We start from the raw sequence: 18,555 nt of genomic DNA, 5'->3' as shown, positions 1-18,555 counted from the left end.
ACGGCGTCCTCCCGAGCAGGACCCTGGTAATCCTAAAAACCCTGCCAGTTCTCCAAGCAGGATGGGAAACAACAAAACACACTCACAACACACTGTGTCACACTGGGAACATTTCCTTGGGAAGGTGAACTTGTTTTTCCTTCCCTTCATCACAACACTGGGAGCCTCTTCCCAGGAATTCTCGCCGTCCCCGTGGTGGAGCCACGGAACACTTGGGGTTGGGTTTGTTATCTCCAGATGTCCCCAGCAGCGTTCCTGGTGCTGGCTTTTGGCAGCTGGGTTCGTAGGAGTGAGCAGGTGATAGATTTTGTGGGTGGTTTGCTGCTGCCAGGTTCAGTCACCATGACACACCAAGCACAGGCGGGCTGCACGGCCGGGAAGCGGCGCTGGGAGGAATTGCCCGTCCCTCTCAGTCACTGTGATTTCAAATTTCAGCTTGGTTTTACACTCCTGTCCTCCCTCCAGGGCCCACTCAGCCTTTTCATCCTTCTCCAGGTACCTGACGTGAAATTCAGGCCTTTGCAAAAATTCAGCCCACGGCTGAAATTTGGCACAATTCCCACGTGAGGTCTCGGAGAGTTCCTAATTGGGACTTGGTTGATCCTGAGGTTTTCCTGGGATTAAGTTTGTCTTCATTGATGGGAGTTTGACTTTGGACTTTGATCTGCACTTAAGGCAGAATTGATGGGGAAGGGGCTGGAGCCCCAGGAGGGGCTGAGGGAGATGGGAAGGGGCTCAGATGGAGAAAAGGAGGCTCAGGGGGGACCTTGTGGCTCTGCACAAGTCCCTGACAGGAGGGGACAGCCGGGGGGATTTGGGATCTGCTCCAGGGAACAGGGACAGGAGCAGAGGGAGCGGCCTCAGGCTGGGCCAGGGGAGCTCAGGGTGGATATTTGGGAAAATTCCTTCATGGAAATGTTTGTCCAGCCCTGGCACAGCTGCCCGAGTGGAGTCCCCATCCCTGGAATATTTAAAATCCATGTGGATGTGGCACTTGGGGACGTGGGGCACTGGTGGCCGTGGCAATTTGTTACCTGAATTGAACCCAAAACTAATAAGCAGTTATATCAAATTAAATACCCCTGAAATGACCCATCGTTCTTCTGGGAAATGTGAATTCTGTCTTGCATTCCAGTTCTCATTAAAGGGATCACTTTTATACTGGATTTATCCCTCTTTTAGTTCTGGTTTTGTGCTCTTTTAATGCCTTCTCAAACTTCTTTAATTTAGTATTGAAATACATTTAATTCAGTGAAGAAGGACTTTCTTGGTATTCTGTTTCCTTAGATATATTTTAAATTTTGGAGGTAAATTTACAATTGGATTCAGAAATGCTTTGAATCTCTCCCCCAGTTTATCATATTTTTCATTTGCAATATTTGCACTGTTAACCAGTTTATCTCAAGGCTGGAGGCACTCGGAGGAGAGTGATGCTAATATATGACATATGAAACCAGATAAATAACACTAATCCAACTTTTTATTTCCAAGGAAACCGCTGGATCCAAGAGCAAGTGGATGTATTGCTCAACTAAGGTTTGGAGTTTCCAATCTGTAGAGCAACTGTTGCTTAAAAATGAATGGGTTTGTTGTACATTAGAAAATTGTCAGCTGAAAATGGTTAATGACATGTGACATGCAAATGCCAGCAGCAGATTTCTAGCAGTATTGTTATTGCAAATTCTTAACCTCTGCAATGAGACAGAAGCCCTAATCCCCTGCAAGATGTAATATCCCAGCATTTGATTTTGTGAGTTAAATAACTTGTGTTCCATCACTGGAGGCACGTTTCATTTTGCATTTTGGAAGTTGACGTTGCGCAATTATGAATTTTTAGTTTGGAGCATGTTCTGTGTACATTCCAAAGGGTGAAACCAAAGACTTTGTAACCAAATTATGTTGTTTTTCAGAATTTCTACAAGGAGATCGAGAGGGAAGAGATGTACATAAGGTGTGTAAACATGACTGGTGACAAACTGCCTGACACAGGATCTGTAATTGGGGAAATCAAGTTCATATTAAGCAGTCACTTGGGGGCTGGAGGAGAAGAGTAATGAAAAATCACACCTTGGCTGAACCTGAAGTAATTCAAAAGCTTATCTGCACTGAGAACAGAGTGCTGGAAGTGAAAGTCAGGAGATTATCTCTGTCCCCTTTCTCCAAGTCCTTCAGATCCATTACAATGAGCACTGAAATACTCAGGAGCCAGAATTCTTCTGGTGATGATGAAAACAAGTAAAGCAAAGGCTGAGCAAAGAATTGATGTTGCCTCCTGGTGAGGTACAAAATACGTGACTTGGAATAAAAACAACTATTAAATAATACCTGACTGATACTTATTTTAATCTTAAAGCTTTCAAAATCTCTTTTTTGGACCAAGTAAACATGGAAATAATTGTGCTTTTTGTGAATCTCAGGGTTCACAGCCACCCATTTGTGCTTTGGCCAACTTGCTTACACTGTTATGCTAAAATAATGAAGTTTGTGTTTGTAATGCTGTTTTAGGTATCTCAGTGTTACTCATTTTTCATTCTCAGGTGATTGTTGTCTTTTCAGAAGAATTTTCACTTGTGCACTCTCTTCCTGTTGTTTAAATGGTTTTAATTGGTCTTTTAGAAGTTTGAGAAAAGAAGAGGAAATAGCAGGATTGATAATTGTGGACAAACACATGAAGTTATTTCTTATTATTTAGGTCTGCCCTGTTTCAGCATCCCTGTAAAGACAAATTGTCTCTCGCTGTCAAACCCCCATCCAAATTCTCTGCCAATTTCTGTTTACAAACTTAATCATGAATATCAAATTTGAAAGTATTTTCATTGGCTTTTGCAAAATACCATTTTAATAATTCTGTGGGGATTTTTTTTTTATTGTCAGTGTAAAAATCATCAAACAAATGAAGAGAATGCCCTGCCAGAGGTGTGATGATATTGAAGTTAAAGAGTGAAACTTATTTCTGTCCTCATAGCTGAACTAAAGGAGTGCTCTGTCTTGCACAAAATCTGGTTTGGATTTACTACTCACCACAAGTCATTCTCGTGATGTTCAGTCAAAGATTGGCCTTGGTGATCTTGGAGGACTTTTCCAACCTTAATTATCCCATGATTCCCTGAGTGTCTGTTAAAAACAACACAGTGCAAATGCAAATGCTCCTAAAGGTTGTCTGCACACAGAAATGGGAACTTTATCTTCAAACAAGTTAATATTTGTGGGATTGGTTAGACTTGAACCCTTGTAATCCTCAAAATAAATGACTGAGTGACATCTTAAACTTTCTAAGTCTTTCTGAGAGCCATTGTTTCTGTTGCTGGCAGGTACCTGTACAAGCTGTGTGACCTGCACAAGGAGTGTGATAACTACACAGAGGCTGCCTACACCTTACTCCTGCACGCAAAGCTCCTCAAGGTAAACCCCAGAACACGTCCTAAGTCTGGGCAATCCCAGCAGCAGCCAGCCAGGGGGTGTTTGGCACTCAGAACATCTGCCCTGTAAGCTGAAGAACAGCTCTGTGCTGGGATCTCTTTGGCACGTGGGGAAAAGCAACACTTCACTGCATGCCAGAGGTGGATCTTGAGCTGGAGTGAAGGGAATGTGGTCAAGTCAGCACCACAAAATCCAAATATCCAGATTACACAATATGTGAAAGCCTCTGGCCAGATATTTTAGTAAATGAGCTCTCCTCAGACCTTTTGTGCAAGGAGTGTCTGTTCTTGAGTGCTCTTGGGTGTCAGTAACTGTCAGATTCAGTTTGGGTTTCAGACAATTGCAGAGAAATTCAAATGGCCTTCTGTCCAAGTTCATGCCTTTAAAAGGTGCATATAATTTGAATGCACTGTTACCCCATTTATAGCACATTTGGAGAGGCACAACAATATTGCTTCTCTCCAAGGAATGTTTGCTGTAGCCTGCAAAGTGCACAAATAACGTTATCTGCAGAAAGTGCCTGAAATAAAGCATTTGAGTGTTTAACACTGTCCACTGCCAGCCAGAAAAGGAGTGAACCTGTACTTCAGAAGCCTTAATCTCCCTGGAAACATTCTGGAGAGGTCTGTAACATGCAGCTTTTTTGTGTGCTTATGTCACAAATGTGGGAGCAGGTACCCACTGTGCTCTCCTGGTTATCATTTAGGAAGATGCTGCTCTTGCCAGCAGACACTTGTGTTGTGAAATCACATTTAATACAGCTGGATCATCACTGAAGTCCTAGGTTTGTGTTTTAATTTTGAAAAGCAGTTAATGGGAAAAGTAAAAATCTCCATGTGATAAGAATTGGAGGTTTTGGAAGAGTTTGATTTAGTCCTGTTGATCTTCCTCCCATTTCACAACCTGCAGTGGAGCCCTTCTCCCTCAGGGAGAGCTGGATCTCTTTCCACTTCCCTCCAGGACCCAACTCCCACAGAGGCAGAGAGTCAGGGACAGAATAAATGAGAATTTCATTTTCCCCTTCATCTCCTGCTCATTCCAGTGGTGAGTGTATTGCAGCCTCCTGATCCAGGGAAAGCTTCCCTTCCCATGGAAGGGATGGAACAAGATGGTGCTGAGGATGAGATGCATTTCCTGGATGAAGAGGGGCACCATGAGCACAGGGTTGCAATAACACAATCCAAGGCTGCTCTGGCTGGGAAGGGACCTGAAAGCCCAACTGTTCTTAGCAGTCCTGGCTTCAATTTCAGCAGTCCCCAGCAAAGTGTGAGTGTCAGATATCTATTTTGGAAAGTTGAAAAGGGGAAGGTGTTAAATGAGATCCTCCTGATGGATGCCCTGAGAATTCTTCGTACTTCAGAGCTGAGCAAACTGCATCCAAGCCATAAACAGACTAAATATGATGCAGAGTGTACACGTACAATTTAAATTAAGACACTCTGAAATGTATTTACTGTTTTTTAAAATCATTAGAGGGTTATTACATAAGGAAACCTGTCTAAGATTCATCTGGAGTGCAAAAGCACTGTGCCCACTTCACATGGATGAACCATTTAGGCAGGATGAAGGATTTGTTCCCTTCCACAGGGCTGTGTTCCTGAATAAATGATGGAATGAACCATGCCATAAAACAGCACTCAAACTTTCACCTGGCATGGCTTGCACTTGTCAGACTACTTACTTTCTGTGACCTCAAATTAGAGTTTAGCCAGTTGTGGCTTTTCTTAGGGAATGTGTTCAGAGAGCAGGTGAGTGTCTCACTTAATGGACTCCTGAATTCAGTGGAAGAACTTTGTGGGAAGAAATTACCCAGTTTTCTTTCCTTCTAATGCAAATTGATAGCAGGCAGCAAATGCCAGGGTGGGATTTGTCACCGGTTTTCATCCCTGAGTTGGATGTTTGTTTATAATTTCATTAGAGGCTGCAATTATTTTATTATAAAAGTGTATCAGTCTCTGTCTCAATCCCTGCTCCTGCAGCCCTTAGTGGAGGGAGGAGTTCAGTGTTGCCTGAGGAGCAGCAATATTGGGGGCTATGTAACCAAGCAATTGAGTTTTTCTGTCAAGCCTCAGGACAGGATTTTCAATGACACTCATCATGGGCACATATTTCATCCCACTGATTTTAATGGGATCACATCGAGGGCAACACTGAGAGCGTGTGAGAATTTCACCTTTAAATCTGCAAGAAGGCTCTGTCTGTGGAGAGAAAGAGGCCAAATTACTGCAAGTTGATGAAGCACACTCAAGAAAAGAGACTTTTGATGTGTTTTCAACCCTTTTTGTCAAAATTGAGGTGTTCAAAACTAACAGAAGATAGCAGCTCTTAGCATGCTGGAAAAAAATGCCACCACATTGCAGGCTCCAGCAGGTTTGTGTTGCTCAGAAACAGAGTTCAGAGGTGTCTGCATGACCCAAACACAAACATTTTGGCCAAATCAAGAAGTGAATGGGTGAAATTTAATAATATATAGAGGGTAAAGTAGCCATAATTCTGGAAATTAATCTGGGAGTTGCTCAGAGCAGCTGTGGCTGCCCCTGGATCCCTGGCAGTGCCCAAGGCCAGGTTGGACATTGGGGATGGAGCACCTGGGACAGTGGGAGGTGTCCCTGCCATGGCAGGGGTGGGAATGGATGGCATGGCATGGCATGGCATGGCATGGGATGGCATGGCATGGCATGGCATGGGATGGCATGAGATGGCATGGCATGGGATGAGCTTTAAGCTCCTTTCCAGCCCAAACCATTCCATGATTCCCATGACACTTTTCCCTTGATCCATCAGGCATTTGCTGGAAGAGCCAGAACTGCTAATTGCAGACAGGTTGGATGAAGTTAATTTTGCTTTCCCTGCCTCTGCAGATCCTCAGTGAGTTTGAGCCATCTCATTTCCCTGCCTGCAGCCCTTTCCTTTGTGGTGGTGGATGTGGGCTCCAGGGTTTCTCCCACATGAAGTGTTCATTGTGTCCCCAGCGGGTTGTTCCCATCAGCAGGCTGAGGTCACTCTCATCAAACTCACTGAGGAGAGGAAGCCACCTCCAGAAGCTCTCTTCCAGCTGATGGATGTAATCAGCCTCCAATTAGAGCATCCAAAGAAATGCCCAAGGAAGCAAAGGGCACAACTGTGAAAAAACCCCTTTGTTGGTGCCTTAACTGCAGCACCACTTCTTTAAATAAAGCCCCTCTCTTTTATTTCACTTCAGAACTCGTACCTTTGGATTTGCTTTCAATTTTCCCCTTTTTTTGTGTGATTTAGTGGTCAGAAGAAGCATGTGCAGCACATCTTACCCAGCGGGATGGATACCAAGCTGCTACTCAAGGACAGCTGAAAGATCAGCTCTATCAAGAAATTATCCATTACTTTGACAAGGGCAAGGTAAAAAGGGAAGCAAAAAAGTGCAAATGTATTTCATTGCTTTTCTCTCAAACTTATAAATTTAATAGTAAACATAGTTTGCATCCAGTGACCTTCAGGAAGCACTTACAGATAATGATACTACAAAAAAAAAAAAAGTCAAAAGAAACCAATGGTACATTTATAACTCCTCTTTTAAGGGTGAATATATGGGCATATGATGCTATGGAGTAAATAAAAAAGTGATGCATGTAATTTGGAGGGCTTTTTCTGGCAGTTACAAGAGCTAACAGAATCCTTCAACTCCCCTTGTTTTTCCTCATGTACGCAAAAATAATTCCCTCGGGGCTTGGATGTCTGTGGTTCATATCATAAATATCCTGGGAGGAGGATATTTCATTGCAATTGCATCTTTTAATGCAGAAGGAATTTGCTTTTGGCTTTATGTTGGAGAGGAAGGGGGTTAATGTGGCAGGCAGGGATGGATCACTGTTGGGATATTTCAGGCACAAAATATTCAAGTACAGAAGTAGGAATCTCTTTGTCAGAACATTTCAGAAAAGTAAACTTGGGGTTTGAAAGTAAACTCTGTAGGGTGAACAGAAATGCTGTTTTCCTGTAGAATTAGATCCAGCCAACCCATCCTTTCCAGGTGGTTTTAGCAGCATCAGATTAAAATCCTAGAATAAATTTGATAGGAACTATAATTTCTATCATTTTGTTAAAAATGTTGCTTAAAAAGTCAAATTTTATATCTCATATAAGATATATATCTTATATCTTTATATGCTATGTCTTATCTTAATGCAATGTTTGAAAGTTGTTGGTGAGTGATGCCAAAAGTCGTAGTTCTGGATTTGGGTAAAAACTGTGATTCTGGACTGGGATGAAAGTTGTAAAAATGGTGCACAGGTGATTGTTTGGGGCTGGGGCTGGTGGAGGTGACAGTTTGGGGACAGTTCCTGCTGCCCAAAAAGCTTTTCCTGAGTGAATGAGAAGAATCTCATTTGAATGAGGGTCACAGCTGATTTTAAAGTTAATTTTGATCTTGCGTTCCTGTCTGGAAGGAAAACCAGGAGTTGTCTGTTTTTATTTTGTTGGTTTATGTCTTTATGGCTTCCTGCTGGTCCTCTATGGTGTCCAGGCACTGGGAATTGTTCTGCTGAGCTCCAGTTCTGTGCAGAACTCAGGTGCCAGGACTCCTGTGGGGTTTTGGTGTGTGTGAGGAGTTGATTCATTTCCAAACTACTCTTTCCTACTTATAGATATTCCTGCTCTCATTTTCTGGTCACTCAAGCTGGTGATAATTTTTCACATTACTCCACGAAAAGGGAAATAAAAAAATCAATATACACTGAGAATACTCATTTTCTGTGATTTTGCAAATGTCAGGAAGCTCCACGTGGAGATTTCCAGTGTAGATTGAAGGTAATCCTCTCATTTGGGACGTTCTGACATTAAGTTAAATCAACTTCTTGCATTCCTTGAGCAGTTTGCAAACGTAGCCCAGCAACTGCTTTAACTCTCCATGATCAGTAAGACACTTGGAACAGCTTTTGCTGTGCATTTTTTGGGAGGCTGAACCCATGCCCAAACCAATTCCTGGCTTTTTTTGTGCCATAATCACCCAGCTGGGTCCCTGCCTGGCAGTTGACTCCAGATGCCACTTGTTTGATTTCCCTTCCCATTAAATTACCAAGAGGTACCAAAAAAAGGTCAGCACCACTGGACAGCTGCAGAGGCACTTCCAGACTTTTACAGAAGCTCAGGAGTTTTGTTTTGAAGTTGTGAGCTTGTGCCTCTCCCACCCCAACCTGCCTGATGGGAAGCTGTGGATTTGGGGAGGGAGGGAGACATGGGAGTTAGAAATATTATGTAGAAGAAATGGAGCAGAGGGATTTCCTAAAATTGGGTTTAAAACATTGACTTGTTGTTTTTTAAAGGCTGGTGTTATTCAGCCTCTCAAAAATCAGGATCCCTTTCTCTTGGCAGAGTAATTTCCCAGGGGAATTCACAGTTTCCTTGCCTGTCTATTAAAAGCCATCCATGAGGCTTATCCCTTAAATATTGGCATTCACAGGCAGGTGAGTTCAGATTTAATCCTCCACACACAGGCTGGAATGGAGTGAACACTTCACTTGTGGCCCAGAAGTGCCTGAGAAATTTGGAAGTGAGTAAAAGGGAGCAGGGACGTGCCCCAAAGGCAGGAATGTGGCACCTCCTTTGGGCTGAGAACAAAATGCTCACCACCAATATCCCTGGTACTTGTAGTTCAACATCCATTTAGGATTCCTCATTTTGATTTCTATTTTTTAATCTGTTTTTCTTTGGAAGATTGCTTTTTCACCTGTATTTATTTGAATTCGGTCCTTAAACCAACCTTTTATAAAGCTGAACTTCCACCTTTAGGGAAGGAGCACTTTTGAGAAACAACTTTGGCATTTTGCAGTTGTTCTAATTTATGGACTTGATTCCTGATTAGTTATGCTCTTCATTCCTTTTCTGAGCTCCTTCTTCCAAAAGCAAGGTTGTTTCCATGATGTAGGGATCCTTTTCTCTCCTAGATTATTCTTCTTCACTGCACTGCACATTCCAGCCTCCTCTCCATCTCTCTTGGCTTTTGCCCTTAAAATCCTTATCCTCAGGCTTATCCCAGCAGTAGAACCCGTGCTTTGAACTGCTCTCTAGTGTTTTCCTGAAGCTTTGTGATTTCCAACAAAGCCCTTAATCCAGGGACTTGACTGGAAATTCTTGGGTTAGAAGATCCCAAGGTGAGAAGGGGAGTAAAGGGATGAGGAAAGGGGTGACATTTTTCCTGTTGGGAAGGAGTTGATGGAAATCAATGCTGATGAGCTCCTGAATCCAGGGAATGCTCCTTGGCAAAGATGAGGTGTTGTTTTAAACCAGGTTTGTTTGTGGAGCCCCAGGGGAAGCAGCAGCATTCCCATTCCTGCCTGGTGAAATGTGGGACCAGGGACGAGCTCAGGTTTGTTGGTGATGCTGCTGCCCAGAAATCAGGACAGGTTTTCTTCTGCTCCTCCATAAATTGAAAGTTTTGGTCCTGAGGTGAAAAAAGTAAACAAATGCACACTGCTCATTTATTTCTACTCCTCCTTTCTCCCTTCGTCCTCCAAAAAAAAAAAAAAAAAAAAAAAAAAAAGCTTTTACTGCTTTACAGCAGCCTCAGAACAGAAAAGATCTGAAATTATACAGCAAATGCCATGCTTTGGCTTAAAAGCCTTTTTTTTCCGGCTCATGGGATGACATCAAATGGCTTTTTCTTCCATCTTAACAAGTGAGTGCTGAAATTCACCTGTCTGCCAAAAATCTGTGTGAGGCTCATGGCCAGCTCAGCCCTGGAGCTGTCCTGAGAGCTGGGAAGGACAGAGAGTCTTGGGAGAGGGAGGATACAGAGTCTGACTGTGTTCCAAATGAATACTTTTATTTACTTAAAGAGTTTCCAACCCGGCTGTATCTTGAATGCAGTATAACAGTGGAGAAATGCTGAGTTTCAGCATTTTATTTAAACTATTAAGCCTTCATGCTGGTTAATTAGCACTACCTGAAATTTAACCAGCTTAGAAAGTCTCTCACATGTCAGAATATGGCACCATAATATTCTTATCCCAGACTATTTCACTGCTCCTGACCATTAACTCTGCAGGAGCTCAGAAATACCCCGAGATCCTCCTTTGCTGCTATTAACCTCAAAAACTAAATTGAATGCTGTAGTTCTTTTTGGCCAACAAGCAGTCCAGCTTGAAAAATAAATTAAATGGCTGGGTTTTCCCTAAAAAAGATCTCCTGCATCTGCAAAGTCGTGCCCATAACAATTTGCAGCTCGTGTCTGCACAACTAAATATAGGCTCTGCACATTTTTCTTACCCCCTGAGTATAAAAGAAGCATTTTCCTTCCAGTATCAGCAGCCTCTCTCCCTGGTACCCTCTCCAGATAAATTGTTTCTCCCATTAATGAGTTGTACCTCGTACAAATCCTGTGTAGCAGCTCCCTGTACAACTCATTTCTCCAGAAGACTTGCCATGTCCTGGGCAAAGCTGGGAAAGCTTCCAAGGCAGGAAATCTGTGAGGCAGCAGATTGGGAGTTATTGACCTTCAAGAATATAGATTCCATTTATCAGGATCCTGGCCACAGCCATGCTGTCCTCACCTGAATAAACTGACTCTGGGGTAAGCAGCAGCATTTTTCAGAGGCTTGTGCAGGGGATGTGAGACACACCGTCCCTGTTTCTCTGGGAATGCTGGAAAAATCTCCAGCATTGTGTTGTTTTTCTATGAGGCTGGAGGTGTTGGGGTGCTGCTGCACGAGGGAAAAGCCAGGTGGTTCAAGAAATAGCCTCAAGTTGCACCAGGTTGGATATTAGGAAAAGTTTCTTGGTGGAAAGGGTTAGCAAGCAGAGGAACAGGGCAGCGGTGCAGTCCCCCATCCCTGGAATTGCTCAAAAAATTGCATTTGGATGCCAAATGGATTTGACACCTGAGGACAGGGTTTATTGTTTAACAAGATGATGGTTGATGATGTTACAAGTCTTCCAACCTTAGTGATTCTGTGGACTCCTGGGCCTCTAGAGTTCAGGGCACTGGAGAAATTGAGTTCCATAATCCAACTTCTCGTCGTTCCTCTGAAGGAACAGCTGGATAGTTGGGATTTTAGAGATGTTGAGGACAGTGAGGTTTTTAAGAGGCAGAAGAAAAAAAAAAAGTCTGCTTTTCTCTAAGACAGAGGTCTTGGCTAGAGAGGAACAAAGTTAGAGACTGGCAAAAACTGAAAGAATCTTTTCTCCTTTATCCCTTTTTTATTGTGTATTTACAGTACAATAGAAAAAGTACCTGAAAATGTTCCATTAAAAATAACGTGACACAATGTCAGCAGGAGAACTTGTAAGGTGACTTTTGCAGAAACTTTAAAGGAATTCCAGTAATTAAAGCCAAAACCAAATGTTGCTCTGGTAGCTGAAGCCACTCTGCTGAGAGGGCTGGGATTGCTCAGCTTGGAGAGGAGAAGGCTCCAGGGAGAGCTCAGAGCCTGAAGGGGCTCCAGGAGGGCTGGAGAGGGACTGGGGACAAGGGATGGAGGGACAGGATGCAGGGAATGGCTTTGAGCTAAAATTAGGCAGATTTAGGTTGGATTTTGGACAGGAGTTGTACCCTGGGAGGGTGGGCAGGCCCTGGCACAGGGTGCCCAGATTTGCTGTGGCTGCCCCTGGATCCCTGGCAGTGCCCAAGGCCAGGTTGGACATTGGGGTTGGAGCACCTGGGACAGTGGGAGGTGTCCCTGCCATGGATGGGGTGGAAGGAGATGATCTTTAACCCCAGTCATTCTGGGATTCTGGGATTCCACGGTCTGGCTTTCTCCTGTTCATCTCCACTTCCTTGCTAGAAAGAACGCAAGGATTATGTGGTTACTGTCTGTGTGTTGTACATGAACTAAATCTGGATCACATTTAATTTGAGGATTCATTTTTCAGGCTCTGGAACATTTACAGAATCCATTACTAATATTAATATTCAGTAACATCTAAAGGTTTTGTTCAGTCTAGAGAGGTGCAGTGGAAACAGCCTCTGCTCTGTTTGTGGTGTTGACAGACAAGGGTGGGAAGGTGAAAAAAAAAAATCAAAGGAGATTTAATTCAGCTAAAGTTGTTATTGAATCAGTGGCAGTGCTGTGGTACCTATAGGCAGTGATGTGTAGGCAGAGTGTGTCTGCTTCCAGAAGCACTGAACGGTTTGGGTTGGAAAGGACTTTTAAAGGTCACCTGGTCCCACCCTGTCACAAGCAAAAGCATCTGTCAGCTCTCCCTGATTCCTCCAGCCTGGCCTTGGGCACTGCCAGGGATCCAGGGGATCCACAGCTGCTCTGGGCACCCTGTGCCAGGGCCTGCCCACCCTGCCAGGGAACAATTCCTGCCCAATATCCCATTTAAAGCTACCCACTTTTTGCATTCCCACACATGCTTTGGGAACACATCTGTGCTTATCCAGGAGTCGGTGGGAAAAAGCAAGGAATTTATTTCCGGTGTTGATGCAAATCAGAAATTATTTAGGCTTCAATTTATTTCCAGTCTCATTTTGGAGAGGGACTGGTTAAATCTGGAGCACACAAACAGGGAACCAGGACAAGGGAAGTGATGGTCACACCATCGTCTTCAAAATGAAAACATGCAGAAGTTATGGATGAGTGAAATTCAGAAAAAAATGGTACTCAAAATGAGGGAAGGTTAAGTGATTTTGAAAGCTTTCACTTGCTGACTTCACAAACACCTGAGTATTAGTTCAGTTCCTCTAAATTGGTGCTGTATTGCCCTTCTGAGTCAAAATTAACTCCACTTGGTGTGTGAAAATGTCCTCCTTTTTCTGCAACTGTGCCTTTACTCTTAAATTCATGCTAATTTTTGTTTAAAAATAAAAAACATGCTCCGTATCATCATGCTAGATTAGATCCATAACATGGATAAAAACATTCAGATCCTTCCATTTGCAAAAATTGTGTTGCAGAGCGTTCAGGCTGCCTTGTAATTTCCTGCAGACGTGATCCCTCATTACTGTGATTGTAATTAGTCCTTCTGATGCATTTTTCACCTTCAAGGCACTTTACAAACATGAGGCAACTCATGCTCATTCCAGTCCTCTTCCCTAGATAAATAACGTTCTGAACCTTGTTGGAGAAATAAGTAAAATCAAGAGGAGGGGTCGAATATCACGAGGAGCTGCCAGGAAAGGTTAATGAAGAACCAGATTCTGCTCCTTGTGAACATTCATGGCTCTTTTCTCTTAAATTAGGTCACCCCTTTGTCCAAACATCCTCCCAGCTGGTTTTTTCAGAAGCTCCTTTCCCCTCACTCAGCCCCACAGTGCAGTTTTTAGCCCTTACTCTGTCTTTACTTGCAGGGCAGAAATCTTTCTCCTTTCTCCCTGTGATCTCCCATCACTGTTTTCCCCTCTGCATTTCCTCATCTCCTGCATCATCAGCAGCTCCCTGCCTCTCCAGCTGCTGCTTTCCAGCCATTCCCACTCAGTTTGCCAGGACAACCTTTAAGTCCATCCCTCCACCTGAAAATTGGCTCCTTTTTTCCAGAGAGGAGCAAGGATGGACAGTGAACCAGAGGGACCCATCTTGCTTTTTGTGACATTGCCATGTTCCACGTGAAGTCTTGCTAAGGATTCATCCTTAATGTTTTATTGTTATTTTTCAAATTGGCATCTGGAACCAGGAGTTTTTGTAAAAAACTCTTTATTTTTTAACAAGTTTTCCTGTTATACTAAGAAATGCAATTTCAACTTGCAGATCAGTAGACAAATAGGATTCATCTGATGCCGATTTTGGGGCTTTTGAGTGTGGAATTTCATTTGTGTGGTTTGAGGAATTTTTGGGATATTAAATATGATTTATCTCTTATTTGCCCAGTGCTTTAAAGAGGATTGGATTGAGGGATTTTTGTGGGATGGATGCAGGGATCAGTTGTTGGGAGGTTTCCCCATGTCACCATTCCTCCTCTCTCCCCAGCATCCACCTCCCAGTATCTTTGGAAGTTGTGGTGCCTCATCCCAAACTCCCCGTCCCCAAAGGTGGATGTTTGTGGGGGAAAATGAGGAATTTTTTGTTCAAGCCTTTCCCTCAGCCCTGCTCAACCCCTCTGCTCTTGGCTGTTGGATCCCCTCAGGATTCCACCAGGGCAAGGAACCTGTAGCCTGACGCTGAGAGGAGAATGAGGTGATGTGGCCAGAGAATTTAAATTTAAGATGAATGCTAATAAAATCTGCATTTCTAACTCGTTCTGAAACTCATTTTTAAAATAAAGTGAGGTCAGCAATGCCAACCAAATTTCAGCAGCAGAGACCGATCATGAAGTTTGATCTTAGCCTGGTGTGCTAATTTAAGCATGTTTTTGGGTTTGAGTGGTTCTTTATCTTTGGAGTGGAAAAAACAAATGAAAAATGCACATTTAAAACCATTCTTGCTGCTCCTCATTAAGATTGTTGCCTTCTGAAGAGCTGAAGGATATTGTTAAATTTCTTTGGGTCACTTGAGACGGCTGCTGAATTTCATGGTTGAGGAACGAGAAGAAGAAGAACCAATGGAAATATAATGAGTATTTGTTCAAAGCAATATCTGCAAATTGCCTGTCCTGTCTAATACAGATTATAGATATTAGAGGGCGAGAGAGGTGATTATAAAATATAATCAATCACCAGCTTTGGGTCCTGGGTTTCTTCATGGACAGGCTGTGTTTACACATTACGGGATGGGCTGGCAGGAATCATTTCACTTCTGAAGCTTTTTGATCATTTGAATTGATTTGCATCCAGGAAATTTTCATCCCATACCAGGGAAGGTCATGGAGCAGGTCACCTTGAGTGCCACCAAGCCAAGGAGGCTGATGGCACCTGGGTTGTGATAAAAATGGTGTGGCAGCAGGACCAGGGCAGGGATTGTCCTCCAATCCCGTGTTAAGTTTTGGTCCCATCAATGATAAAAAAATTATTGAGAGGCTGGAATGTGTTCAGGGAAGGGGCTGGAGCCCCAGGAGAGGCTGAGGGAGCTGGGTACGGGCTCAGCCTGGAGAAAAGGAGGCTCAGGGGGCACCTTGTGGCTCTGCACAAGTCCCTGACAGGAGGGGACAGCCGGGGGGATTTGGGATCTGCTCCAGGGAACAGGGACAGGAGCAGAGGGAGCGGCCTCAGGCTGGGCCAGGGGAGCTCAGGGTGGATATTTGGGAAAATTCCTCCCTGGAAATGTTTGCCCAGCCCTGGCACAGCTGCCCGAGTGGAGTCCCCATCCCTGGAATATTTAAAATCCATGTGGATGTGGCACTTGGGGACAGGGGGCACTGGTGGCTTTGGCAGTGCTGGGAATGGTTGGACTCAGTGAACTTGGAGGGCTTTTCCAGCCTAAACAATTCCATGATTCCATTAATAGAGACATTTAGAGCCCCAGCACAGCTCTTTGGCACATCAGCTGCTCAGTGTTTTCAGGCATGTGACACAATGCATTTGGTTGCTTAATTCAGATTTATTTGATTCTAATGTTGGTGTTTAACCAAGGTATGTAATTCAGCTTCTTTTTGTTGTTTTGTGATTTTTTTTCCCAACAGATGTGGGAAGAGGCCATTGCCTTGGGTAAAGAGCTTGCAGAACAGTATGAAAATGAAATGTTTGATTATGAACAACTCAGTGAACTGCTGGTAGGTTTTTTTTAATGACATAGACACTGCAATAATTTATTTCAAAGTTGAATTTCTAAGCTTTTAAAATTATATAAAAATACTATAGCAATGACAGTAAAATTCAGAAGCAAATACCCATCATGGCTTTGTTGGATCAGTGTCAACTGGCTACCATTGGATTGTCTGAAAAACATTGAATTTATATTTTTTTAGCTGAAAGAAAAACATTTCAGTAATGCTAAGCTGATTTATTTGGGGTATAAAAGGAAATTTTGAATTTAAATATAAATGGGAACGTGAAAAAAAAAACCCCTATTCTCTCTCAAGTGTCTTTCTGTATGCATATTTCTTTTTTTAGGTATGAATAATCCCCAAGCATTCATGTCTCCAGTCAGTTATTTTTGCCCTGACGTTACCCATTCATTACTCCTGCACCATTTTTCCCTCCTGTTCTCTTCCAAAGAGATAAATGGCAGCTGTCACTGTCCCTCCTCAGGTCCCAACCATTTCCACAGGAGCTGGGATGTGATTCCAGATTGGTTCTGAAAATTCTCCACTCTGAAGTTTTTCATACCTTTTTCTTTTGCGCTCAGAGTACATTTTCCTTAATTTCTTTGAATTGTTTATCTGTTTTGGGTTTTTTTTATCCCGGTGTGTCTGAGCTGAGCATTCCTGCAGTGTTGAACTCAGCTGCACCCAGCCCCACTCACTGCTCCTGGTGGGGTGGGCACAGAATATTCTTCATTTCAGTATAAAAGGAATTGGGTAGGATTGTTCCTCAGCTAGAAATGATTGTCACATGAGGTTATTCACCAGGGGATGGCTACTCCGAGTCCCTCAGTTTTCCTTTTCCATCTCCTTTTCGTTTGCACATGGGAACGTGAATGGGTTTGTCACAGAGGCAGCCACTCTTTAATTATCCCACTGGATCCATTCTGGAGGAGAAGTTGGATTTGCACTTTATTCCTTGTAGCCAATGATCACAGAGTGGTGGAATGATTTGGGTTGGGAAGGCCTTAAAGCTCATCCAGTTCCACCCCCTTTGCCATGGACCTTCCACTGTCCGAGGTTGCTCCAACCTGGCCTTGGATATTTCCATGGAGTTTCTTCCTCTTCTAAGAAGGGAGACCCAGAACTTCCAATCCTCACGTCAGACAATTGAGTTTATCTGTTCTTTGTTCATCAGCCAGGAGATGAGATGTCACAGAATAAGTCCTGGTGTGCATTTCCCTCACAAGACAGAGATCAAAATTCACTCTCCCACATGAGTCAGGTCTCACATACCCCAGCAGCTTTCCTTACTGCTGCTGCTGGACAGCTCTTTTTTTCTCCCACTATAAAATTTAGAATTTTTTTGTTCTTATATTCTCCCTCTTGTCTCTTTACTGCAAGCAATATTAAATATTAGCCTCCAAGACAATTCACAAATGACAAAATAGTCTTGCTCCAGACGAGCTGAGGAATACTCGGCAGATCTGGGTCTTTGTAGTCTTGGTGCCATTTACTGTTATTGTCGTGTGGGAGCAGCACTAAAACTCCCCCCAGATCAAAAATCATTCTCTTTGCAGAAATAATAGACCAGAAATAAGTTAATGAACTGATCTTCTGAAGCTGCTCATTTGCTATTATTTCATCATTAGAGATAAAGAAGAACTCGGCGTCGAAAGCAGATGGCGTCTGACATGCGTGTGTTTATTCCAAATTTACATTTCCCTGCAATTCTCTACTGCCTGCTTTCCATATGCAAATTCATGGATGTAAATATGGAAGAGAAGTAGTAGAAGAATGTAATGAGATGTAGGAGCCCAAAACTGCCAAGTCAGCACCATTGGGCTGAGCAGCTTCATCCTTCCCGTGCTTCAGTGTCAGAAGTGTCACAACTGGAATTTCAGATTGCCTTGAAAATTCCTGACCTTCACTGCCAGTGAAATACTGGATGTGAATCAGTGAGGTTCACTGAGATGAGCGCCATCAAAATTGAGATATTGCATATGGAACAATGAGGTTCACAATGATGAGGTTCATCAAAATTGAGATATTGCATATGGAACAATGAGGTTCACAATGATGAGGTTCATCAAAATTGAGATATTGCATATGGAACAATGAGGTTCACAATGATGAGGTTCATCAAAACTTAGATATTGGATATGGAGCAGTGGGGTTCACAATGATGAATTTTATCAAAATTCAGATATTGGATATGGAGCAGTGAGGTTCATCATTATGAGGTTCATCAAATTTGAGATACTGGATATGGAACAAAATGGTTCACAGTGATGAAGCTCATCAAAATTGAGATATTGCATATGGAACAAAGAGGTTCACAATGGTGGATTTTATCAAAATTGGGATACTGCATATAGAGCAGTGAGGTTCACAGTGATGATGTTCATCAAAATTGAGATATTGGATATGGAACAGTAACGTTCATCATGATGAAGTTCATCAAATTTGAGATACTGCATATAGAGCAGTGGGGTTCACAATGATGATGTTCATCAAAATTGAGATATTGGATATGGAGCAGTAGCATTCATCATGATGAGGTTCATCAAATTTGAGATATTTATTAGGGAATAGTCAGCTTCACCATGA

At 43.0% G+C, this 18,555-nt stretch overlaps 1 protein-coding gene across 1 annotated transcript in view; it reads left to right on the top strand.

Moving 5' to 3' along the window:
• Positions 1-18,555, top strand: part of DOCK1 (dedicator of cytokinesis 1) — a 236,396-nt gene that overhangs the window by 181,895 nt on the left and 35,946 nt on the right. Inside the window, exons 37-40 of the mRNA XM_062496598.1 lie at positions 1,911-1,951; positions 3,312-3,402; positions 6,676-6,795; positions 15,886-15,975. Of these exons, the coding sequence (XP_062352582.1) occupies positions 1,911-1,951; positions 3,312-3,402; positions 6,676-6,795; positions 15,886-15,975 (342 nt within the window). The remainder of the gene's footprint in view (positions 1-1,910; positions 1,952-3,311; positions 3,403-6,675; positions 6,796-15,885; positions 15,976-18,555) is intronic.

The sequence above is a fragment of the Cinclus cinclus genome, chromosome 7, assembly GCF_963662255.1.
Source record: "Cinclus cinclus chromosome 7, bCinCin1.1, whole genome shotgun sequence".
NCBI classification, from domain to species: Eukaryota; Metazoa; Chordata; class Aves; order Passeriformes; family Cinclidae; genus Cinclus; species Cinclus cinclus.
Note: the sequence above shows the minus strand (reverse complement) of the source record. Positions and strands in the feature narration are given on the sequence as shown.